Source organism: Hibiscus syriacus, unplaced genomic scaffold (assembly GCF_006381635.1).
Source record: "Hibiscus syriacus cultivar Baekdansim isolate YM2019G1 unplaced genomic scaffold, ASM638163v2 tig00111027_pilon, whole genome shotgun sequence".
Lineage (NCBI taxonomy): Eukaryota > Viridiplantae > Streptophyta > Magnoliopsida > Malvales > Malvaceae > Hibiscus > Hibiscus syriacus.
This window is the reverse complement of record NW_024062960.1, coordinates 3,978,626-4,004,427: the sequence shown is the minus strand read 5'-3', so window position 1 is coordinate 4,004,427 and position 25,802 is coordinate 3,978,626. Positions and strand designations below refer to the sequence as shown.

Here is a 25,802-nt window from a genome sequence, read left to right as displayed (position 1 = left end):
AATCTCTCAAATTGATACCAATGCATGTTTTGATTGTATAAATGTTTGATTTGCCTTTGAATTTCATTGAAGTTTTCTCCGATTGATCAGTATGACTCCGTTGATTCGGTTTACGAATGAGTTAGGAGTGTTCTAAACAATAACTCTATGAGTGATGGAAACCAAAGAAGAAAGAGTAAACACCTATTTGGTCACCCAACTATTACTAAGTTTCTATTTTAGTCATCTAATTATTTTTTTCCATAATCATACATACTATTTTGGTTTGGTTATCTGCCGTTAAAAAATAAAAGGTGATGCTAAGTTGCTAACGTGTTACCATAATATAATATTCCACATGAACATTGAAAAATAATTTTAAAATATCACCATTAATTTTTTTGGATAAACTATACGTATGACCACTTAACTATTGTCCATTTTCATTTTGACTATCGATCTTTCTATTTTATCAATCAGATTATCTAATTATTTAATTATTGCCAATCAAGCCACTTGGCGTTGTCTTTTAATTAGGGGTGTTCATGGTCGATTAACCATATCATTTAGCCTAAATGACTCGTTAACCGTTATAGCGGTTACTAATTTTTGTTAATCATCCGCTAACGGTTAATCGTTATTAACGGTTCGATTACAGGTTAACATGCGGTTAACCTATTATATTTTTTTCAAATACAACACAACATGAAAGTTCAAAATTTCATGAAATTTACGAAGATAGGAACATATATATTTGTAGAAATGTTATTTATCTGTAGATGCATTTTATTTTTATAGAAATATATATATTATGAGGTATATTCGAGTTTTTTTAAGTTTAAAATCATGTATTTCTTTCATCGATGTTTGATTTAATGTGCTTCAATATAAGATAAACACGATAACTAAAAAATAAGGAGGAGTCATTTTGATTTTATTTATAATTTTATTCTCTAAAAGTATAATTAATTAATTAACTTGTTAACCGATGGTTAACCATTTATCAAAATTCGTAATTGTAACCTTTAACCGACACTTTTAGCAGTTCGGTTAATTAAAACTGTTTATCCTTAATGGTTCGGTTAATTAATCTGTAAAATGTAGTAGTTTCACGAGTTAAAATGAAACAGTTTAAGTTGAACACCCCTACTTTTAATAGAAAAGTTGACATGTCTATTAAAAAATTAGTATAATTACACATTTAATCCTCAATATTTACATATTTTATCAATTTAGTCATAGTTTTAATTCATTTTAATAAATTTAATATCTAACTAGATGATGACACAGTCATAACATAATTGGAGGGTATTGGCTTAACTTTAGTTAATTTATTTTATTTTCCAGCCAATGAGATGGTGTCACGAAACATGCATGTGTATAAAATATTTTTAAAACGATGTTAATACATTTTAGAGTAATAATAATATTTTTTATATAAAATTTATAAAAATAATTCAAAATCTCTTTTGGGTTAAATAACACATATCTTTCCACATGGCTCCACCTATGGGTATGCCAATTCTATAGTATGGCCTTAATATTTAATTTCCAATATTGTCTGATGGCGTTGGCATATTTATCACAAATAAAATAACGATTTCTTGAAGTTGAATAAACTACACAAATTAGAACTAAGATTCCATGAGGAAACCTGGCACTTGCAATATAAAATGAGCTGTATCTTCCACGATTGCCTCTCACGCCAAGCATTTTGGCACTTGCAATATAAAATGAGCTCTATCTTCCACGTTTGCCTAGCCAAGCATTTTGGCACTAGCAATATAAAATGAGCTCTATCTTCCACGTTTGCCTAGCCAAGCATTTTATCAACTCTCCCTCTCTCCTTTCTTATTGGAATATTGAGTCCTTCAATCGAAATGGGGCGCCTTGTTTTCTTGTTTGCTTGCTCTTTGCTTCTTCTGGTGGCTGCTGCTTCAACACCCTCTGCTGCAATAGTGGAGCACACATTCCATGTAATTTTCATGGCTTTAAGAAGACACTTAACGTTCCTTTAATGATATTTAATGTCCCTAAGCTTATAATTTGAGTTTGCTTGCAGGTGCAAAATTTGACTCTTAACAGGCTATGCAATCGCCAGGTGATTACTGCAGTAAATGGAAGCTTCCCTGGTCCCAGAATCCGAGTTCTAGAGGGTGACACACTGATTGTTCATGTCTTTAATAAGTCACCTTACAACTTGACCATTCACTGGTAAACCTTCATGGAAATTACAGTTGAATTTACTCAAATTCATTTGTTTTTAACCATTTGCTAATGATTTCTCGACCAGGCATGGGGTTTTCCAGATACTGAGTGGCTGGGCTGATGGACCTAGCATGGTGACTCAGTGTCCAATTCGCCCCGGAAATAAATACACCTACAAATTCAAAATCATTAAACAGGAAGGAACCCTCTGGTGGCACGCTCATGCCTCGGCGCTCCGTGCCACCGTTTACGGTGCACTCATCATCCGCCCCAGAACCGGAAACTCTTACCCATTCCCTAAGCCCTACATGGAAGTTCCCATCCTATTAGGTATATATATCTACTGGTAACTAAGATTTTACATTATGTTCCACATGCCTCTAGGTTTTTAGCTAATAAAGAGCGATGCGGTTACAGGTGAGTGGTGGAATGCTAACATCGTTGATATCCAAAACAACGCATTAGCCCTTGGCCGTGGTCCGAATGTTTCTGATGCTTATACAATAAATGGATGGCCCGGTGATCTCTATCCATGCTCTACAAACCGTAAGTGTATGAAATTAATTATATATTGTTAACGTATCGAATATAAATCTTTAATTTAGTTATATGATTCACGATAACCAGAAATGTACAAGCTTAAGGTGGTGCGAGGGAAGACCTATCTCTTACGTATCATCAACGCTGCACTCGATAACCAGCTATTTTACAAGATAGCCAATCATAAGATGACTGTTGTGGCTGTTGATGCCTGCTACACCAACCGGTATGTCACCGATGTCGTGGCCATCGCCCCCGGCCAGACGGTTGATGTTTTGCTAACAGCGGATCAGCCGCTCGGGTCTTATTACATGGCCGCGAGAGCTTATGCAAGTGCATTTGGTATAGTACCGTTTGATAATAGTACAACGAGGGGTGTGATCGTCTACGACGGTGCAGCATCTTCAACAACGCCGGTAGTGCCGGTCTTACCTGCGTTCAACGACACCCCCACGGCTCATAAGTTTTATAGCAACCTTACTAGTTTGGCCGGTGGGCCTCATTGTGACCCTGTCCCGGTTAAAGTGGACCACAAAATGTTCGTCACCATTGGATTGGCGCTTGAAATCTGCCCATCAAACACAACTTGCCAGGGTCCATTTAATGTAACAAAGCTTTCGGCCGCCATGAACAATCAATCCTTCGTGCCACCTACTGGCTTGTCGATGTTGCAAGCCTTTTTCTTCAACGTTGGAGGAGTTTACACCACTGATTTCCCAGCCAGGCCCCCAGTTCAATTCGACTACACCAACGCAAGCATTAACAGCAACCTGTCACTGCTATTTGCTCCAAAAGGAACTAAAACCACCAAGCTTAAGTTTAACTCCACCGTGGAAATGGTTTTGCAGAACACAGCTATTCTCGGAGCGGAAAATCATCCGATGCATCTCCATGGCTTTGATTTCCATGTACTGGCTCAAGGGTTCGGAAACTATAACCCAGCCACAGATACAAACAAGTTCAATCTTTTCGACCCCCAAAGGCGCAACACTATCGCCGTACCTGTTGGAGGATGGGCTGTCATCAGATTCGTAGCTAATAATCCAGGTTTATTTTCTGTCGTCAGAATCTTATTTAAAAGCATTGAAAAGATGTTCAACTCAACATTTGTTTCAATTCATCTGAAATGTGCAGGTGTATGGTTTATGCATTGCCACCTTGACGCGCACTTGCCAATAGGACTGGCCACTGCCTTCGTGGTTGAGAACGGACCAACTCCGGCGACAACCTTGCCTCCGCCGCCAGCGGATCTTCCGCTATGCTAGACATTATTTTATTTATATATGAAAGTAGTTGACTTTGTTTTTGTATTTGAAACTTCCCTCTCCAGTTTTCTTAAATGATTTGGATTTCATTCTTTAGGCAAGAGATGTCGATTTAGTTTATTAAACTTCAGTTGTTACATCGTGTTTTATATTTCCTATATGTTTTTTAAAAATAAAATAAAATCAATATTATATTCTTTAATTTTGTTCGTTTGTTCATAATAGTCAAAACTATTGCATCTGAATCAATTCTTTACTGTAATTATGGTCAAAATTATTAAACGCTGTGTTCGTCTAATAAAACTTTAAATCTCTAAAACTAATCCTTTAAAAATTTTATCGTAATATTTTTAAATTATTAATATTTAATTTGTTAATAGATTACTTTAAATTTAATTTATTTTATTTATAATGTAAAAGATAATTTACAATTGTTGTTGGTGACTATTTTTGAACAATTGTTTGGTCAGGGAACCTCATCCACGTTCTCACACCATTATGTTGACGTACAACTAAGGATACGAGGGTTAGAGGAGTCTGTAGACGATTAACCCTTTTAATTTAGATAAAAAAAATTGTTTGTTATTGATAGTGGTCGAAGACCAAAACTTCGACTCAGCTTCATGTTATCATGGACCTGACATGATAACTCGATGTCCAATACACCCTGGAGATAAATATACACACAAATTTAGGGTCATCGATCAAGATCTCAAAGTATAATAATAATATTTTTACTATCGAGGTCATTGAAGTTTATACCGGTAATTATTGAGTGTATGAATAAAGTACATTACTTTCAATAAAAGAATATAAATTTAAATTTTAGAAAATAATATTGTTGAGAAGAAAATTTATGAATTCTAAATAAAAGAAATCATGCATAACAAAATTATCCATACACTCAACAATTTTGGCACGAACATTGAGAATAATACTCTCAACAATCAACTTAAAGTTTTTTTAACTCGACTTAACTTAACTGGATCGAATATTTACCCTTAATCCACATGTTTTTACAATTTGATGTACATATTTGAAATAAACTCTAAGCCAGTCCAAATTAGTATTTAAAGTCTGAAATGACAGTTAAGTTGAGAAAAAGGCATGATTGATACTTTAAGAATTCAAATAGAATTCTTTAAAAAGGGATCAATCTAAAATTAGGATAATACTTTGGGGTGTTTGATGATATTAACCCCAAAAAACATATTCGTTGTTTGGGTTTCTAAAAGCATCCATGATTTATGAATAACAGATCAAACCCAATGGCTTTTCCTTTTGGGTTGAGTTGATCTAACCAAGCCATAGCTTTGAAGCCCATATCTAAAATTTCCAACTAAATGTGTATAAGAGTTAATTGCATCATATATCCCCAAATGATTACCGTTATTTTAAATTGAATATTTTAATTTTATCCTTAAATTATGACTCTCATTATAAATTAATCTTTAAATTTTTGAATATTCCAATTTCATCCCCAAACTGTGACCCTCATTTTAAATTAATCCTCAAACATTTAAATCTTCCAATTTCATCCACAAATTATCCAAATATAATTAGTTTCAACTATAGTTTAACCTAAATTTTATTTTTTTAAAAATATAATAATATAACTTGGCCTAACGATTTTATTAGCAAATGATGTAATTAGTACATATGTATAGTTGGGGATGAAAATGAAATGTTCAAAATTTTGGGGACTAGTTTAGAATGAATATCATAGTTTGAGGATGAAATTGAAATGTTCAAAAGTTTGTGGACTACTTTAGAATGACAGTCATAGTTTAAGGTTGAAATTGAAATGTTTAAGAGTTTAGTGACTAATTTGAAATAAGTATCATAATTTGAGGACATGTGATGTAATTAACTCCTTTATCTCAATTGGAAGCGGGTCCTGGCATTATCTGGGGACCTATATGGTTCACACATTTGTCAGCAACAAGGAGATAAGCAAAGCACCGGCCAATTGGAAGCTTCAAACACACAAAGCAAAGAAGAACAAACATAGAAAGGATCAAAATAAAATGGCTCAAGCAATTTCAACTTCGTCTTGTTGCAGTATCCTCTTCTCAAAATCCCACCGTTCCATCTCCCCTCTTTCTCCTCACACTCTGCTTCGTTTTAATCACTACTCCCAAGGTTTCACCCACAGAATTCCAGCCGGTCTTCAATATAAAGCGGTGGAATTTCCATTGCCAGCAACAACAGTGACACAAGTCCAAAACAAGGAGCCAAGGAAGACGACCCAGTTTGCACTCGAGAATTTAACCTCTTGGCTGTTGAAACAAGAACTAGCAGGCAACATCGATGCCGAGCTCACTGTTGTTCTATCAAGCATCTCCTTGGCTTGTAAACAGATAGCTTCTTTGCTCCAAAGATCAAGCATCATCAATCTCACCGGCGGCCAGGGTACTATCAATATCCAAGGTGAAGACCAGAAGAAGCTGGACGTTATATCCAATGAGGTTTGTCTAAGTTTTTATCATTACCCATTGTTTCCAAGTATATTTACACTGTTTCATTCACCACGAATCCAATGTGTATAATATAAGTTTAGTTGTTCTGCAACTGCCTAAGATCAAGTGGACGAACAGGGATTATAGCATCGGAAGAAGAAGATGTACCTGTGGCGGTTGAAGAAACTTATTCTGGGAACTACATTGTTGTCTTTGATCCTGTTGATGGATCCGCCAATATTGATACTGCATTGACAACTGGATCAATATTTGGCATATATGGCCCTGACCAGCAATGCCTTATCGATCTCGATGATACCTCTACGGTAATCCTTTCATCTCTGATGTCTAATCTATGTCAACAACACATGTAACCAGCATAAATTACCTGTAGTTTTTATATGCTACAGCTGCAACTAAACAGTGGAAGTGTGGAACTACAAAAGAATTTTACTACCAAGTACCTAGATGCTTATTTTCTAGCATTGTATAAGAAAAAAGAACACATTTGACTCCGAAAAAAGTTCCATAATCTTGTATTCTTGCTCTAAAATGACTTAAAAACAGTCCAATGTTTAGCGCCTCTTAAAGCTTTCAACTCGTTTGCAATGAAGCTAGATCAAGCAAGAGAAAAATGCATCATCAATGTTTGCCAGCCAGGGAAAAACTTATTGGTTGCAGGCTATTGTCTATATTCAAGCTCTGTAGTCTTCACTATTTCCTTAGGCAAGGGGGTGTTTGCATTCACCCTAGATCCCACTTATGGGGAATTCGTGTTAACACATGAGAATATCAAAATACATGAGGCTGGTAAAATTTATTCTTTCAATGAAGGAAATTATGACCTCTGGGATGAAAAACTGAAGAACTATCTCGACCACCTTAGGCAACCAGGATCCAACGGCAAACCTTATTCGGGCCGCTATATTGGTTGCCTTGTCGGTGAAATTCATCGAATGCTGCTTCGTGGAGGTATCTATGGCAACCCTAGGAACATGAACAGCAAAAATGGAAATCTGAGACTACTATATGAGTGTGCACCTATGAGCTTTTTAATAGAACAAGCTGGTGGCATTGCGATAGATGGAGAACAAAGAATTCTTGATATCATACCTGAGCAGGTAATAACTTAACCCAGATCCATATTGACTTACTGTTTCAAGAACTTCCACGTTAACAGGAGCATGTCCTTGCTCTGGACAAGCAAAGGATAATATAAATCAGTGGGTTATTCATGGTTTTGGCATTTTACATTGGCAGGTACACCAGCGTACACCAATTTTCCTTGGAAGCCCAGATGAAGTTCAGAAACTACAGAAGTACATAGCTTGAGCCCCAAAGTATGAGTTTCGACTCTTTTGCTTGCTAGGAGCATATTTCCGAAACTCAAGGATGACAAGAGAAGATTACAATTAGAGAATAAAATGATTAGACAATCAAACTGTTATCAGCAGCATCCATGGTATCCTTAGTATCCTACTACATGATTAAATTTAAAAAAAAACATTTGGTTAACAATTCTTTAAATGTGTACTTGTTGAGCATCATATGTTGCTCAAATTCCAAACGAAAATCATATTGACCCATCAATGGAAGGCATTTCAAACATAACTTCATCTTTACAGAGAAAGTGGCTTCATGCTGTGTTAAAACGCTGAAAGGTTTTAAAATTTGTTGACCAAAATAAGAAGTGTGTTGTTAAGCATTGCTTGCTGTGATTGTGGTGTACAGTCAGCCAACTAGTCATCTTGATGGTAAAACCACTCAGTTTGTAGCAGGGTAATTTTGTTGCTCCGGAGAATTCCTTTGACCTTTTGCTGAAAATTTAGGTACAGGCAAACATGAATATAGAGAAATAATAACTCACAAAATGAGGAGAGTAGAAGGATACAGTATTTTTACCAGGGCTCAATATTTTTATGCATTTTGTTATAGACTTCACTGATGTCAGGGTGTTGGCTCCTGCAACCATAGCACAAGCAGAGTAAGCATACAAATATCAGTTTGGAAGCAATTGAATTATGCAGCAGTGCGGTTTGCCACCTTGTGCATTCATGTTATTCTCAGAAAGCACTTCTGTGACAGTAGATGAAAACTTTGACATGACTTGATTAGCCCCCAGATTGTCATCCCCGGAGTCATGAGATGACCTGTGAGTCATGAATGAATATAAACATCAGTGAAAAATAACCACCTGAAAGTAGTGAAGAAATAAGTGGAGAAATTAATGGTCAAAATATGCAATTTGATTGGATTAGAACCAATACCCTGAAAGAGCAGCTCCAGAAGTACCCAATGTTGGTTGGCAAGGGTAGCCAAATCCATCAGATCCAAGATCAAGATCCACTAACAGTTCCGAGAAGGAGAAATTTTCCCCTAAAGCATCTAAATTTGGCAAATCCAGATCAAAAAAATCTGCATCCATTTCAGACGCAGATGTTGAAGTCTCATTCAATATTGGTTTGTCCACCTGCACTGTTGCATCAGAACCATCAAAGTCCAGCCTGCTCTTTACATGATCCCTCTTACCAACCCTCTTCAAGCATGTCTTTACTGGTGAACAAGAGGAGATGCAATGATTCCTCTCAATGGTGTAACATGTCATTTGTTTTAAAGGGCTAACTGTAACTCTCTCAGTTGAAATTATAGTGCAGTTAGTAGGAGTGATCTCTTGAGGAGTAACGTTGTGACTGCAGTTAGCAGTTGAGGAAACACCTGGTGGAGTCATTGATTTATCACTCTGAGGGGAAACTGCTCGTAGGGGCGTCTTAGGACCTGAAGAATTAGTTGGAGGGGATAGCTGTGGCTGATTGAACAAACACTTTGCAACACCAGATACATGCGTCGTCAATTCATTTTGTGTGCAGCTGGAAGGTTTTGATTGATTTAAAGATCTGAACTGACCAGCTACTTGTCTATTCATTACATTAGCAGACTCTGGCAGCTTTTCAATTCCTGCAACAAACATGTCAGGGATGATGTTATGGCTGTATCAAGGCATGAAAGGAAATATGATAAGGCAATAAATTCTACCCTGCACAGTTAACTTCCTAGAAGCTAACTTGTTGCGAGATTTCTTTGCAGCTGCTGGGGCTTCAGTGACGGCCTCCAAGCTTCTTTTATTCCTTGTTAATGGACGACTTGTAACTGGAGAAGAGTAATTATTTCTCTCCATTCTGGAATTAAAAGGACCAGATATTGGAATAACAGTCGGTGTACTATACACGGGAAGACCTAAAACAAACATCGAGAAAATACAAGAATCGTTTAGCAAAGAGAACTACGAGGTGTGCAAAACAATATTTAGATCACATACCATGATTTGGAATTATTATCATGAACTAATTCTCGAATAGAAATGGAAATACAACCGTAACATCTCCCAAATGAATCTAATATACGATTGGTTAAATAAAACTTACCAAGAGCATAACCTTTTAGAATAAAGTAAGTAATATGTTATATTATCCATAACAAATCATGTAAATTGCATAAATATTCCAGGTACAAACTAAAAACTTAACATTAAGACATTTTCTATTGTAACCAAAATTATTATCAATTATGTAACTTTTTAGAGTAGAAATATAACATTTTAGTTCAAAACCCATCACAATTTAACATTATCGGTTGTAGCCAAAATTATTAATAATTGTATAACTTTTTAGGTTGAAGAATATAACAATTTAGTTAAAATCTGCTGCAAATTAGTCTTAGGTTAAGCCGCGGTACAGCATAACTGCTCAACATCTCCCATAGTAGTCTTAAGGCCCTAATACTATCGATTGGAAACAAACATTTATCAAAAACAATTTGCCACATGCAACCAATTCCAAATAATCCACATACTAAGACTACATACATCTAAATCCAACTATAATTTGGAGGAGAAAACCAATGGTATCTACATTCGATAAGCAATTCTTTCTTCAAATGTTTCGCATATTTCAGTACATCAACACCTCAAGGACAAAGTAGGAGCTAACATAATTATGATCAATTCTAATACAATTAACCACCGAGAGCTCGATATTTGTACCTGGGGGAGATCCAGCACGTGGATCTGATTGAGGAACCACGGATACTGTTTTAGTTGCATTTACATGAGGAATCATAGGCACTGATGTAGTGGCACTCGCATTGTAAGTGTTCATTACACTTTGCATTCCCTGCAAAAGGGACTGAACCCTGCATTTTTCTTGCTCCAAACGAACTCTTTCCTGCTCTACTAACACCTTTTGCTCTTTCAAACAAATATACTCGTCTAACATCGCGCCCAAACTTAACAAACTCTTCGGTGCCTATCACAATATAAGCAGTAATAATTCAAAACAAAGGACTATACATAAGAAATTTAGAAAAATAGGGAATTGGGTTAATCGGGTATCTACCTCTCGAACAGGGGATTTGGAGATGAGAAAAGAAGCTTCGTTTCGGAAAGTAGAACGAGTCTCGGAGTAGTTGTTATCGGAAAGGTAGCGATCGACGATGAATGCGACTTGGACTGGAGTGACTTTCCCTTTGCCCAGATTCTCTGGTTTCTTAGATCTGCTTTGCTTCCCCATTGTTTTCCCTTGCAAGTGAAAAGGCAAGATGGATAGAAGAATGGTAGAGAGAAAGTTATGGCGAGAGGATTTCTGAATGTATTAAAGAGAGATCGGGATTAAGAGAAGGAGAGTGTGTGAAGTGGCGCCATTGCTGGGGCGAAATGAAAAGCGCGGCAGAGTTTGAAATTTTTTGGATGAAAAATTACAACGATTCTTTTTTTTTTTACTTTTCTATATGGATAAACTACATATTTAGTCACTCAATTAATATGACAGTTCTGTTTTAGTCACTTAATTATTATCTTTCAAAATCATACATAACGTTTGCGTTTTGTTTTGATCAGTTAATGTTAAAAAATAAATAGAATTACTAATGCTCTATTTTTATTTTTTCAATAATAATATGATATTATTTTATGGTAACACATCAACTTTATCATTATTTTTTAATGATAAGTGATCAAATCAAAATAAAAATATAATGTTAAATATAAATTTTAAAAAATAATTAAATTACTCAAACGTAACAGCAATAATAATCTGATGATTAAATATATAACGTACCCTTTTATATTCAATTTGATAACTCGCATTTGGGATTTTGTGTTCCCCGGGAATGTCACGTGCCGTTGGCTTTTGTATCGGTAAACTTGTTTATAAGTGGATTAGGGAGATGTTGTTCGCATTAAGCCATTGACCTAACAACTTAATATTTATCATAATTAAAGTGATATAGTAAAGATAGATTATTCGAGCATGAATAAAATTTAATTTTATTTACAAAATTAATTATTTTTTTAAATTTTAGATTAAATTATTTAAGATTTTAGTCAATTCACATAACTAATTTAATTTAAATAATTTAATATGAAAATATGTAATTCAAATTATTCAAATGATTATTTAAAATCCAATCTATTATCTACAAATTTGATCAAATCGATTACCATAATGTTATTTGTGGTTTGGTCGAAGTGATTTTTTTTACAATTATTAGAGAATTGTATATATTCTTTTAAGGTAAAAGGGTAACTTTTATCCCTGTAATAGATCATATTTATCATTTTTATCTCTATCATATTTTCGTATTAATTCAGCTTTTTAAATTGCTCAGTTGCATCATTATATATCTTATCTCTCACTTAAAATTCTAAGTTATATATTAAGGTTTAGGGTTTAACGATTATAGGTTATGGTTTAGGGTTATCAGTTTAGGGTTTTAAGTTAGAAGAATGATATAAAATGATGCAATTAAATAGCATTAAGAATTAAATTTATGCGAAAATATGATAGGGGCAAAAATGATAAATTGAGTCTACCACGAGGGTAAAGGTAACCCTTTCACATTCTTTTAATAGTATAAGGTGTTTACAATGTATTATATGTTCAAAATTTTTATTGATCATTGACAAACACACACGTTATGTAAAAACAACTGCTCTAATTTGAAACTTCTAGGAAAAATAGTTATCTAATTAATATAACTTTTCAATTTAAATAAAAATAAAATTATAGTAAAATAATAAATTTAACTCTTAATATTTTTTATTATTTAGATTTTATTAACACTTAAATTTCGTTTTTGTAAAATTATTATTTTTGGACGAAAAAACTAATAAAAAAGTCCACATAATAGTCCATATGTAATTAGGGATGACAATATTAAAAAAACAATAAGGGATGACAAAATACATAAAATTGGATAGATTACGACTCGATAAGATTTGACTTTTTTTTAAAATTTGATCTAACATTTCCACTTACTCCTCTTGTTACTAAAATCTCACCTATTTGTTATTCACTCCATTATCATCGCACAAATGCTTTAAGCTTCATTCCAACATTCGCCTAATTATTGTTCGTCTATATACTGCTTCATGATTTGTTATTGGTGTAGACATTTATTTTTGTCCGGATCTATAAAAAAAATTATTATATTATATTTTACTATTATTATAATTTATTTTTTATTTTTTGTAGACCCCAGCTGAATCCCCACCATTCCACAAAATATTATTAACTACCCACTCCATTCCATCATGCCAGCCAGTATCCCACTAGCTAAAAAATCCCACTTTCTTTTTGCTTAACAGGGGGAGCTGCACAAACGTAAAAGGGGACAAAAAACGAAAAACACAACAGGGGGAGAAAATGAGGCTCCAAAGTTTTTTCTACATCAAACCTTCTCCAAACTCCATAACCAAATGGATATCGGTGTTGAAAGTATTGTTAAAATGGTTTTCAAGTTTGACAACCAACTTTGAAAAAATGGTTTTCAAAGTTTGGTAAATGTTTCTTTGAAAATGGTTTTCAAAGTTTGGTAAATGTTTCTTTGAAAATTAGTTTTTCAAAGTTTGGTAGATGTTTGTTGAAAAATGAAAATGGGATAATCACAATTAATCCCTAGACTTTAGGGTATTTACAAGATTAAGTCCTTAAGTTTCAACTATAAATACCCTAGCTCATTTAGCTTCAAAATCATTCCAAAAAATCATTTCTTTCTCCCAATATTAGAGAGTTTTCTTGTGAGTAGTGAGTGTTTTGTAAACACCTGTAAATTTTCTCTCTTAGTAAAAGATCTGCAGCAGTCCGGAGACGTAAGCAAATTGGCTGAACTCCGTTATCAATTTCGGGTATTATTTTTCCGTTTTTATTTCGCATTCTCATTATTCTGGTTATAAGGAAATTACTTGTACTCGGTTTATTTCTCAACAACTGGTATCAGAGCTTTTGGTTGTGAATTTTGTCAATTTTTTGTGAGGTTACTATTCATTACTATTCACATGAGTAGTAAATTTCATGAATAGTAAAAATTTTGTCGGCGATACGAGTTTGTCGACGGAGGTGTTCTAATACACGGTGGTTCGCAAGAATTGTCAGAAACGATCCAAACGAAACCATACTCGAGTGGGAGCGATGGCTACAGACGAATGGAAGGTGAAAATTGAAAAGTTCGATGGTGCGGACTTTGGCTTTTGGAAGATGCAGATCGAAGATTTTTTGTACCAGAAAAATCTATATCAACCTCTCTCAGGAAAGCAACCAGAGGGCATGAAGAATGAAGACTGGGCTCTTCTCGGCAGACAAGCCCTCAGAGTTATCCGACTGACGTTATCCCACAATGTTGCTTTCAACATAGCAAAGGAAAAGACCACGGTGGGTCTTATGGCGGCTCTCTCCAGTATGTATGAGAAGCCATCAGCCTCAAACAAAGTGCACTTGATGAGGCGATTATTCAATTTGCGGATGACGGAAGGGGCATCGATGGCACAACACCTTAATGAACTCAACACAATCACAACCCAGTTGAGTTAAGTGGAAATTGAATTCGATGATGAAGTTCAAGCTTTAATTCTCTTATCATCTCTACCAGACAGTTGGAATGCTACTGTTACAAAAGTTAGCAGCTCGTCGGGAAATAGTAAATTAAAATTCGACGATGTTCGGGATCTGGTACTGAGCGAAGAAATTCAACGGAGAGAATTGGGTGAAGCATCAACCTCCTCAGCCTTGCACACGGAGTCCAGAGGGAGAACTTCATAAAGAAATTCAAATCGTGGCAGATCGAAATCCAGAATGGGCAAATCAAGAACAGGAAAGAAAGATTTTACCTGCTATAATTGTGGCAAGAAGGGTCGCTTTAAAAGAGATTGTCGAGCATTAAAGAAAGATACCGGTGTACAGGAATCTACCAACATGACAGAGGAGACAAGTGATGTCATGATTCTAAGCATCAACACTCTGATTGAATCATGAATCTTGGATTCAGGGGCATCTTTCCACTCCACCAATGCAGAGAAATCATGGAGAACTATATCAATGGTGATTTTGGGAATGTTCATCTAGCTGATGATGAAACCTTAAAGATCGTCGAAAAAGGAGACATCCGATTAAAGTTGCCAAACTAGACCACTTGGACGTTGAAAGGAGTGAGACATATTCCTGGCCTCAAAAGAAATTTGATTTCTGTAGGACAACTTGATGTAAAAGGATATAACACAACCTTTTCAGACTGTGAATGGAAGATTACCAAATGAGCACTCGTCATTGCTCGTGGTAAGAAGATCGGTACTCTCTATGTAACATCAAATTTAGAGAATATCATTGCAGTAGCAGATGCTGATGGAAAATCAAACCTATGGCACCAAAGGCTTGGCCATATGAGCGAGAAAGGGATGAAGACACTTTTGTCAAAGGGGAATTTGCCGGATCTAAAGAATGTAGATGTCGGACTATGCGAGGATTGCATCTTTGGCAAACAAAAGAAAGTCAGCTTTGCAAAGATTGGTAAGACACCCAAGGCTGAAAAGTTAGAGTTGGTTCATACTGATGTATAGGGACCATCTCCAGTTCCATCTCTTGCAGGCTCATTATATTATGTCACCTTCATCGATGATTCTACAAGGAAGGTGTGGGTTTATTTTCTGAAGAAGAAATCAGAAGTCTTTGATACCTTTAGAAAATGGAAGGACATGGTGGAAAATGAGACTGGTTTGAAAGTCAAGCGGTTGAGGTCTGACAATGGAGGAGAGTACAAAAATAGAAGATTCAGAGATTTTTGCGCAAACAATGGGATCAAGATGGAGACACAGTTCTCATGACACCGCAACATAATGGCGTAGTAGAACACATGAACAGAACTCTGAATGAACGTGCCAGAAGCATGAGGATACATGCCAGATTGCCCAAATTTCTATGGGCTGAAGCTATCAACACTGCAGCTTACTTGATCAACCGTGGGCCCTCAGTTCCTTTGGATGGCAGAATACCAGAGGAAGTTTGGAGCAAGAAATAAATAAACCTTTCACACTTAAGAGTGTTTGGTTGTATTTCTTATGTAGACATAGACTCTGCTGAAAGAAGTAAACTTGATGCTAAGTCCAACAAATGTGCCTTTGTTGGTTATGGCGGTGATGAGTTCGGTTACCGATTTTGGGACTACGAAAATCGGAAGATCATCAGAAGCAGAGATGTTATTTTCAATGAGAATGTGATGTATAAAGACAGGTCAACCATAGAATCAAGTAGCTCCAATACTGAAGCTGAAATAAAGGAATTTGCTGAGTTCGAGGAGATTTTTGGAAATGATGTTCAGATCAGTCCTGAAGCAGTTCAAGAAGAACTAGTCACACCAGAACTGAGACGCTCCTCCAGAATTCCTAAACCAACCCAACGGTATTCTCCTTCTTTGCACTATTTATTGCTGACTGACAATGGTGAACCAGAGTGCTATGATGAAGCAATGTAAGTGGAGGATTCAGTCAAGTGGGAGTCTTCCATGAAAGATGATATGGACTCGCTTATGTCAAATCAGACGTGGGAATTACCTGAATTACCACCAGGCAAGAAAGCGCTCCACAACAAGTGGATTTACAGGATCAAGAAAGAGCACGATGGGAGCAAACGCTACAAAGCGAGATTGGTTGTCAAAGGTTTTCAACAAAAAGAAGGTATTGACTACAATGAAATTTTATCTCCAATCGTGAAGCTGTCTACAATCAGACTAGTATTGAAAATTATAGCTGCAGAGAATTTACATCTTGAGCAGTTAGATGTAAAGACATATTTCCTTCATGGTGATTTGGAGGAAGAAATCTATATGAGGCAGCCAGAAGGCTTCATAGAGGCAGGCAAGAAAAACCTGGAATGCAGGTTGAAGAAGAGCTTGTATGGTTTAAAATAAGCTCTTAGACAGTGGTACAAGAAGTTTGATAGCTTCATGGGTAGCAGTGGTTATACCAGATGCCAAGCAGATCATTGTTGCTAATCAAGAGGTTCAATAATAGCTTCATTATTTTATTTTTTTACGTTGATGACATGCTCGATGCAGGCTCAAACATGCAAGAGATTATACACTTGAAGAAAAATTTGTCGAAGCAGATTGCTATGAAGGATCTGGGCGCTGCAAAGCAGATTCTTGGGATGAGAATCAAGAGAGACACAAAGTCGGGGACTTTGATATTATCACAGGCTGAGTACATCAACAAAGTACTCTCCAGGTTCAACATGCAAGATGCTAAACCAGTAAGTACACCTTTAGGTGTTCATTTCAGACTCTCCAAAGAACAGTCACGAAAGACGGAGGAAGAACGTGCACACATGGTGAAGGTGTCGTATGCCTCAACAATTGGAAGTCTGATGTATGCCATGGTTTGTACCAGACCAGATATTGATCAAGCAGTGGGAGCTGTTAATAGGTACATAAATAATCTGGGCAAGGTACACTGGGAAACAGTCAAATGGATCCTCAGATATCTGCGGGGTACCACAAATAAAACACTTTGTTTCAAAGGTGGAGATACGATACTGAGAGGCTATGTAGATGCTGACTTAGCCGGAAATGTTGACATCAGAATGAGCACTACAGGGTATGTCTATACTCTAGGAGGAACCGAAGTGAGTTGGGTTTCTCAACTACAGAAGATAGTTGCTCTCTCCACAACTGAAGCAGAATATTTCGTTGTTACCGAAGCCAGCAAGGAGATGGTTTGGCTCCAAAGTTTCTTGGAAGAGTTAGGCAAGAAACAAGAAAACAATGTTTTGTATTGCGACAGTCAAAGTGTTATACATCTAGCAAAGAATCCATCTTTTCATTCCAGGACAAAGCACATACAATTGCGATATCATTTTATCCAGTCTCTTCTGGAAGATGGGATTTTGAAACTTTAAAAGATCAGTGGAGCTCAAAATCCGGCAGACATGTTGACAAAGACGGTGACTACAGACAAACTGAAGTTGTGTTCAACTTCAGTTGGCATGCTAGAGTAACAAGACTAGAAAAGTTGTTGCATTGATCGAGTTGTGAAGACAGATTAAAATCAGTCTTCAAGTGGGAGATTGTTGAAAGTATTGTTAAAATGGTTTTCAAGATTGGCAACCAACTTTGAAAAAATGGTTTTCAAAGTTTGGTAAATGTTTCTTTGAAAATTAGTTTTTCAAAGTTTGGTAGATGTTTGTTGAAAAATGATAATGAGATAATCACAATTAATCCCTAGGCTTTAGGGTATTTACAAGATTAAGTCCTTAAGTTTCAACTATAAATACCCTAGCTCATTTAGCTTCAAAATCATTCCAAAAAATCATTTCTTTCTCCCAATATTAGAGAACTTTCTTGTGAGTAGTGAGTGTTTTGTAAACACCTGTAAATTTTCTCTCTTAGTAAAAGATCTGCAGCAGTCTGGAGACGTAAGCAAATTGGCTGAACTCCGTTATCAATTTCGGGTATTATTTTTCCGCTTTTATTGCACATTCTTATTAATCTGGTTATAGGGAAATTACTTGTACTCGGTTTATTTTCCAACAATCGGATCACCTGTATCTTTCTCTACTCGAAACAAAAGACACCTTCTGAGAAAACGCTCAACTTCAGTGCTCAATTTATACAGTTTATCAACCACCACCCCAAAGCTCCTCTCTCATTTCCGGGGTTCACTTTCCTCACTCATTCCAAGCTGCGAAATGAGCCCTTTTATTTTTTGTGCTGCTGAGAACGAACCCCAGGCCTTCTCCCTAATCTTTTATTCAATTGAAAGCTTCCTTTACCGAGAAAAAGCAATGGTAGAGGAAGCTTGAACAACTCCACAAGACTCTTACTTTGATGCAATCTCATAATTTTGTTTCCTCTTCAACTTCGGATTTTAATCGCTTCATCGTCAATCTCATCATTCCCTTATTACAACCATGCGGCGAACTCAATTTCGACACCAAGTGCCGTTTGATTTCTGAATGTTTACCAAAAATTCGATTAGCTTTCTGGAAGAAGCATCAGAATGGGTTAGTTTGGAATTTGAAAAAGGAGATTGAGGAGCTCGAAGAGAAAGATACTCTCAGCTGTTGAACTTTTGCAGAATTACAGGAAAGAAAGAGAGGAGTTGCAGGTGGAGCGAGATAATGCACTCGAAGAGGCTGAGGAGTTGCGGAAAAGTCAAGTTGAGTCCTCAGGTTTCGCCAGTTTATCTGCTCTCTCATTCAATCCAAACACAGCTTCCGAGATCTCTCGTTGGTTGCTTGAGATTTGATCGTACCATGGCTGTTCAATCCTCCAAGGGGTCAATTCATGGCTTCACTATTAAGGATGCAAAAGGAAATGATGTTGATTTAAGCATTTACAAGGGCAAGGTCCTCTTGATTGTCAATGTTGCATCACAATGTGGCTTGACCAACTCCAACTACACTAAGCTCAGTCAATTGTATAAGAAATACAAAGACCAAGATTCTGGCATTTTCGTGTAACCAGTTTGGAGGTCAGGGGCCAGGGAACAATGAGCAGATCTTGGAATTTTCTTGTGTTCACTTTTTAAGCTGAATACCTCATATTTGATAAGGTATACCCTTTGGCTATATATGAATGATTTTGCTGATTGTAATTATATAATTAATGTTTCTCAACAACTTGAAACCAAATATGATTTGAACCTCTAGCGTACACCTTTTGATAATTGGCAAATCAAACTGTGTTTTCTTCTTGGAACATCTGTAAGTGCAACGCAATAAATTTATTTATGTAGGTTTGACAAGTTCATCATGTGTATTATATGTTCATTATTGTTTTTTCTTTGCCATGTGTTACGCATCTTCTGCATTCTTTTTTATTTATTTATTTTTCCTCTTTTGATTTATTTATTTATTTTTTAATATTTATTTATTTTTTTATCTAACCTTTTCAACCCTCTTTTAGAAGAACTTCAATCGATCAAAGGTAATTATTTGAATTGATGTTTTAAATTTTAATTTAAATTTTTTAATTTTCGCAATTAAAGACATCCGATAAATTATTTGGTACCGAAAGGGTGGTTCGAGGGTGCTAATCCTTCATTGACCGTAACCGACTCCCGGACCCGACACATTTATTGTAAAACCCAGATCAGGTAAGATGGTGTATCTACCTAATGTATTTAAAATGATGGTGGCGACTCCTAATCCAATTCGTTTAATCCAAGTCGAAGCCTAATTCCGGGCCCAACCGAAAGATGGTTCCGACAGCTTGGCGACTCCGCTGGGGACAGTTAAGCAAGTCAGACCAGAGTTAATTTTTTGTTATCTTTTTATGCTAAAATAGTAAATTTAAATTTAAATTTATTTATTCGATTCAAATTATTTACCTTTGATTATTTTTCAAGTAAATAGTTATACTGACGTTTTTTTTCAATGATTTCAGATTTTCAAAATTTTCATCTCATTCTCTATATCCGAGCTCCGAACCCTATTTAAGTGGGGTGAAAGTGACACCTTCGTGTGAATTTATTCACCGTGCAGGCCTAGTAAGTAGCCTTCGGGATTCATATACCTTATGTCTTCGTGTGAATTTATTCACCGTGCGGGCATAAGGGAATGTTTCCTCTCGAGTTTAACTTAGTCCACACAAGCTTGTAATGGGCTTAGGACTAAGGGTCTGGCAAGCCAAGGGGGCACCAGCAAGGGAACTCGAGTACCTTTTGTAGAACCTAAACCGGGAGAATACATGGAATTAGAGCCCACCCCAAAACCTCATTTCAAACCCTAAGATGCCTAAATTATTTCCTGCTTTACTTTATGTTCAAAGCATGTGAACTAGACAAATATGCGGTTAGGATTTGTTTGAAATTAGCATGCGAGATATGAATCATATCCGGGTAGGAATAATAAGCATGTGGGGTAGATATCATATGGGGTAGGATTTTTCATTTTTTATTGTTTTGATTTACCTCGCTAACTCTTTTTATTTCTTGTTCTCTTTCATTGTGTTCTCATCATTCGCATCATTTAAAAAGAGGTGTTGATCCACTAAAAACGTTTGTTAAACATGAATAATCATCATTATCTTTGAAGAACTGTCTGGCAGAGGTTGCAGGGGTAAGATGAAGGTTACTGATCTTGGGAGTCCCTTCAAAGACAACAATGGCAAAACGATAGCTGAAATTGGAGATCATTGCTGACGAATTCAAGAAACAGACAAATGAACTTCACATAGTTCCTATCAATTGAGGGCTCCAATGACGTATTCGTTGGGAACAGGTTCAATAAAGGATAAATGCCAGAGATGCAGTCATTCGAGAATTCTTGGGCTAGTACAAAAAGCAACTCAACATTTGCATGGTTCATCCAGAGAAGCCAGAGCGGTTCGATAGGTTATTCAACCGATGACAAATGAAGGTAGAAGACTAGTCAACATGTCAGAAGCTGTCAGAATATTTTTGTATCTTAAAAGATAAAACACTTTTGTCCCCAATGAGGATTATTTATAATAAAAGACACATTTTGGATCAATACCTCGAACATTGCATACATCATGCATTCTTGCATATTTAGCATTATTTTTCCTTTTTTATTACATTCACTTGTCTCATAAAAATGGGAAAATTTCGATTATATTCCCAGGACCTACAAAAAACTTTACCAGCAACTTCTTGACACCCATATAGTGTCACCATACCTGGTGGAACCCATAAAGCCCCATACCCCAAGTGGTATAGTGAGAATGCTCATTGTGAATATCACGACGGTGTCTCAGGGCACATAATTGAGAACTGTTACGCATTCAATAGAGTCATACAGAAGATGCGTAACCAGAACTGGATCGACTTCAATAACTTAGGGGCATCCAAGTGAGGAAGATCATTTCATCATTTGAGGCATTCTGTGAGGAAGATCATTTCATCATTTGAGGCATTCTGTTTGAATTTGTTTTTTCATTTTTTTCTCAAGTTTTGTAAGGACTTTTAAATAAATTTATGTTACTTTAAAGATGTTAAGCAATGAATCACATTTGCAAACTTGCAATTCTTTGAATATCAACTGAATTAAGAAACTCTGTAAATGGTACAAAGTTACAACTCTTTGACAAAGTAACATGATTTAAAACAAGGACTTGGACCTTACCCATAATATACACTCAAACACCATACCTTGCTATCGTAATTAACCAATACAACCTTTTCTTTTCATAAGGTGCGGACAACAGGGGGCATCTTTTTGCATATGACATTACTATGCTTTTTATTTAAGACGTTCAGTGATGATAATGATCTTCACAGATGGAATAGTCAAGTAAGCAAATCTAGTTTAGGTCAGTTGCTTGGAAATTAAACTCTAAAGATAAAAATTTTGACCTTCAACAAACACCTAGACTATAACAGGTTCTTCTTGAAAATCTTAAGAAATTAAATTTGTAAAGCTGAGCTATTCCACTAAGGCAATTGGTTATAGAGGAAACTTGAAAGCCCTGGCCTTATGAATAGATTACGTTCAAACCATGGCATTGCTCGAACACATGTCAATTCGGTGTTTGCTCCACTGCTATTGTTCGGCCGAAGACTTTGCGATGAGATGAACCCTTCAGTTAACTTGATAAAAATGATTATAATGTTAAGTTGTCCCTCTAAAGCAATTTGTTAAACGCCCCGGCTTTATGGATTCAGCTAGCCAGATAACGACAAGTTAAATCAAGTTTATCTAAGCAAGAAATTTTCGGTAATGATAGACTAAGGGAGTTAAGGAACACCTGTTATAGTCAACTACACATGAGTACTCAAGAATTTCATTTTTAGATCGATATTTATGTACTACCTTTGTTAGAGGAGCTTACGAAACTTGAACAAATGGAAGATTTCAGAGAACCAGAATAGAAGGTCTAGTAATTGATAATGCTAGTTGCGTCATTTTGTCTGCATCTATTTAAAATGCCAAGCCAAAGAAAAACATGTTGCAATAACCAAGGAATTACCTTTTCATTGATGAAACCTTAGGTCATCCTAAAGTCAACTCATCTATTTGAACATTTGTCAAAGAGCTATAACTCTGAAAGTATTAAAAGAGCTATTAATTCCTTTGATATACTTTGAACTCATGTTTATAATTTGATTCAATTGCGAGCCTGAATTAAAGAGCAATATTTTACAACATTTTCCCCTCCTAATACAAGAAAAAGGAGAAAAACATTTTCGAATAGAACAGTCTCAGATTGGAAAGGTCTGTAAAGCAAAAGCTCGAAAAGAAAATGGGGCACGATCGATTCCAATGACCAGATTGGCAGACAAAACACGCAACTCCAATCCAATAGATAAAACATAACTCATTCATGTTGCATGCATCTTAGGCGTACTTAAGAGCATCACATTTATTATTTTTCACGTACATGGTTTTTTACAGCTTTTAGAGTCAAGTTTCAACTTCAAGACGAATGATACTCGATTCAAAAATACCTTTAAAGATTGATGGTGGTTGCTTAACTCAGCAGCGAGAATTTACACCTCAACCAACTCGACAGATTAAAAGATTGACAATCAACTTCAGATGGGTTCAAGAACCAATTCAGATCAAACCCAGTTCAGCTCAACAATGACCAACATGTTTCCAGTTAATGTCTTCAAGCCAGATTTCAATTCCACAACGGAAGATATATGGCCGTCAGAATTTATCAGTGGGCTTTTTCATAAAAGGGGAGTCATCCAAAGATCGTCTCATTTGGTTCAGACCCTCTCAGAGGAACCACTTGAAGAACTATGACCGGCTTAGACCTCTTAAGGGAAGCCATTTTTTTAAAGACAACATTTGCAGCATAACTTAAGGCTAGAAAGGTTATCTGCCAACAAATACCTTCGAGTTCAACTACGCTTAGCTCAAAGACATATCATTTGCAGCATAGCTTAAGTCGAGAAGGGCTATCTGCCAAAAACCCTCGAGTTCGATTGCACTCAGCTTCGAGGGCACATCATTTACAACATAAATCAAGGCTAGAAGAGTTATATGTGACCAAAAGACCTTCGAGTCCGACTACGCTCAGCTCCAAGGCATATCATTTGCAGCATAACTTAAGTCGAGAAGGGTTATCTGCCAACCAAAGACCTTCGAGTTCGACTACGTTCAGCTCCTAGGCACATCATTTGCAGCATAGCTTAAGTCGAGAAGGGCTATCTACCAAATACCCCCGAGTTCGATTATACTCAGCTTCGAAGGCACATCATTTACAGCATAACTCAAGGCTAGAAGGGTTATATGTCAATAAAGACCTTTGAGTTCAATTACACTCAGCTCAAAGGCACATCATTTGCAGTATACCTTAAGTCGAGAAGGGCTATCTGCCAAAGACCCCCAAGTTCGATTATACTCAGCTCCGAGGGCACATAATTTACAGCATAACTCAAGGCTAGAAGGGTTATCTGTTAACAAAAACCTTTGAGATTGTTTCCCTTGAAACAAATTTTGTCTCTCTTGAGACAGTTAATCTTAAAACACCAAACTTTGAATATGTTTCTCTTGAAACAAAATTTTGTCTCCCCTAAGACAGTTTCTCTTGAAACATAAACCTTTGAAATTGTTTCTCTTGAAACACAAAAAAAAACCCTTTGAAAATGCTTCTCTTGATACACAAAAACCATTGAAATTGTTTCTCTTAAAAAACAACCTTTGAAAGTGTTTCTCTTGAAACCCAAAGACTTTCGAGTTCGATTACACTTAGCTCAAAGGCACATCATTCACAGCATAGCTCAAGGCGAGAAAGGCTATCTTCCACCAAAAGACCTTCGAGTTCGATTCCTTTCGACTTAAGGGCATGTCAAATTTACAGCTTGGCTCTAAGGTGAGAAAAGTTGTCAGTCATCAAACCTACGATTTCAACTTCACAACGAATTATATCGTTCCTGAAAGATTGACTCAACTTCACGACGAATGAGTCACCTGTAACACAACAACAATAAAAAACATGTTTCATTCAGGTCAAATTTCAGCTTCACAACAAAGTATAATGGGCTAGAAGACAATCCAGGAGCTACTTCCCGATACTTTGAGCTCAACTCAACTTCACAATGAGGGTTATCACGATCAAGAGATCCACGATTTTAACTTCACAAAGAAGGATATTGTGCCCAATGAAGCGACTTAGTGTCATAACAAACATTATCACCCTTAGATGACATACGTCTTCATCACCTATGAGCAGTGTTGTCCCCCCAAATCAAATCAAATCAAAAAAGAGAACCGGACAAAAACTAGTTATCTTTTTTATCTTTTTCCTATTCTTGTTAACACAAAATTGTGCAAAGAGTGGCAACTGTAGACATTTATTTTTGCCTAGGTCTACAAAAAAATATTTTATTATATTTTATTATTATTTTTTTATAGGCCCAGCTGAACCCCACCATTCCACAAAATATTATTAACTACTCACTCCATTCCATCATGCTAGCCACTACCCCACTAGCTAAAAAAATCCCACTTTCTTTTTGCTTAAGAGAGGGAGCTGCACAAACGTAAAGGGGGACAAAAAATGAAAAACACAACGGGGGGAGAAACCGAGCTCCAAAGTTTTTTCTACGTCAAACCTTCTCCAAACTCCATAACCAAATAGATATCGGTTTCTCTACTCAAAACAAAAGATACCTTCTGAAAAAATGCTCAACTTTAGTGCTCAATTTATACAGTTTATCAACCACCACCCCAAAGCTCCTCTCTCATTTTCGGGGTTCACTTTCCTCACTCATTCCAAGCTGCGAAAGGAGCCCTTTTATTTTTGGTGCTGCAGAGAAGGAACCCCAGGCTTTCTCCCCGTTCTTTTATTCAATTGAAAGCTTCATTTAACGAGAAAAAGAAATGGCAGAGGAAGCTTGAACAACTCCACAAGACTCTTACTTTGATGCAATCTCATAATTTTGTTTCCTCTTCAACTTCGGATTCTAATCGCTTCATCGTCAATCTCATCATTTCCTTATTACAACCATGCGACGAACTCAATTTCGACACCAAGTACCATTTGATTTCTGAATATTTACCAAATATTCGGTTAGCTTTCTGGAAGAAGCATCAGAATGGGTTAGTTTGGAATCTGAAAA

The 25,802-nt window shown here is 36.2% G+C and overlaps 4 protein-coding genes across 5 annotated transcripts; 3 read left to right on the top strand and 1 right to left on the bottom strand.

Annotated features, from left to right (window-relative positions):
• Nucleotides 1–1,808: 1,808 nt before the first annotated feature.
• LOC120150784 (laccase-7-like) lies at nucleotides 1,809–4,057 on the top strand. Its single transcript, XM_039163407.1, has 6 exons — nucleotides 1,809–1,955; nucleotides 2,042–2,193; nucleotides 2,273–2,517; nucleotides 2,605–2,733; nucleotides 2,815–3,774; nucleotides 3,862–4,057. Exons 1-6 carry the CDS (start codon nucleotides 1,860–1,862, stop codon nucleotides 3,990–3,992), a joined length of 1,713 nt encoding a protein of 570 aa, XP_039019338.1. The 5' UTR covers nucleotides 1,809–1,859; the 3' UTR covers nucleotides 3,993–4,057.
• Nucleotides 4,058–5,922: 1,865 nt separating this feature from the next.
• On the top strand, nucleotides 5,923–7,966 carry LOC120151131 (fructose-1,6-bisphosphatase, chloroplastic-like). Its single transcript, XM_039163681.1, has 4 exons — nucleotides 5,923–6,460; nucleotides 6,553–6,777; nucleotides 7,066–7,572; nucleotides 7,712–7,966. The coding sequence occupies exons 1-4, from the start codon at nucleotides 6,020–6,022 to the stop codon at nucleotides 7,781–7,783; spliced, it is 1,245 nt and encodes a 414-aa protein (XP_039019612.1). The 5' UTR covers nucleotides 5,923–6,019; the 3' UTR covers nucleotides 7,784–7,966.
• Nucleotides 7,967–8,068: 102 nt separating this feature from the next.
• Nucleotides 8,069–11,112, bottom strand: LOC120151130. Of its 2 annotated transcripts, none has more exons than XM_039163678.1 (7): nucleotides 10,843–11,112; nucleotides 10,491–10,752; nucleotides 9,485–9,685; nucleotides 8,719–9,406; nucleotides 8,492–8,601; nucleotides 8,354–8,413; nucleotides 8,069–8,268 (listed from the first exon to the last, which is right to left on the bottom strand). In XM_039163678.1, exons 1-7 carry the CDS (start codon nucleotides 11,014–11,016, stop codon nucleotides 8,216–8,218), a joined length of 1,548 nt encoding a protein of 515 aa, XP_039019609.1. In that variant the 5' UTR covers nucleotides 11,017–11,112; the 3' UTR covers nucleotides 8,069–8,215. The 2 variants fall into 2 exon arrangements, with proteins under 2 accessions (XP_039019609.1, XP_039019610.1); XM_039163679.1 differs by having other exon boundaries at nucleotides 8,495–8,601.
• A 7,776-nt stretch (nucleotides 11,113–18,888) lies between these two features.
• On the top strand, nucleotides 18,889–19,230 carry LOC120150950 (probable phospholipid hydroperoxide glutathione peroxidase). Its single transcript, XM_039163526.1, has one exon. It carries the CDS (start codon nucleotides 18,889–18,891, stop codon nucleotides 19,228–19,230), a length of 342 nt encoding a protein of 113 aa, XP_039019457.1.
• Nucleotides 19,231–25,802: the final 6,572 nt, after the last annotated feature.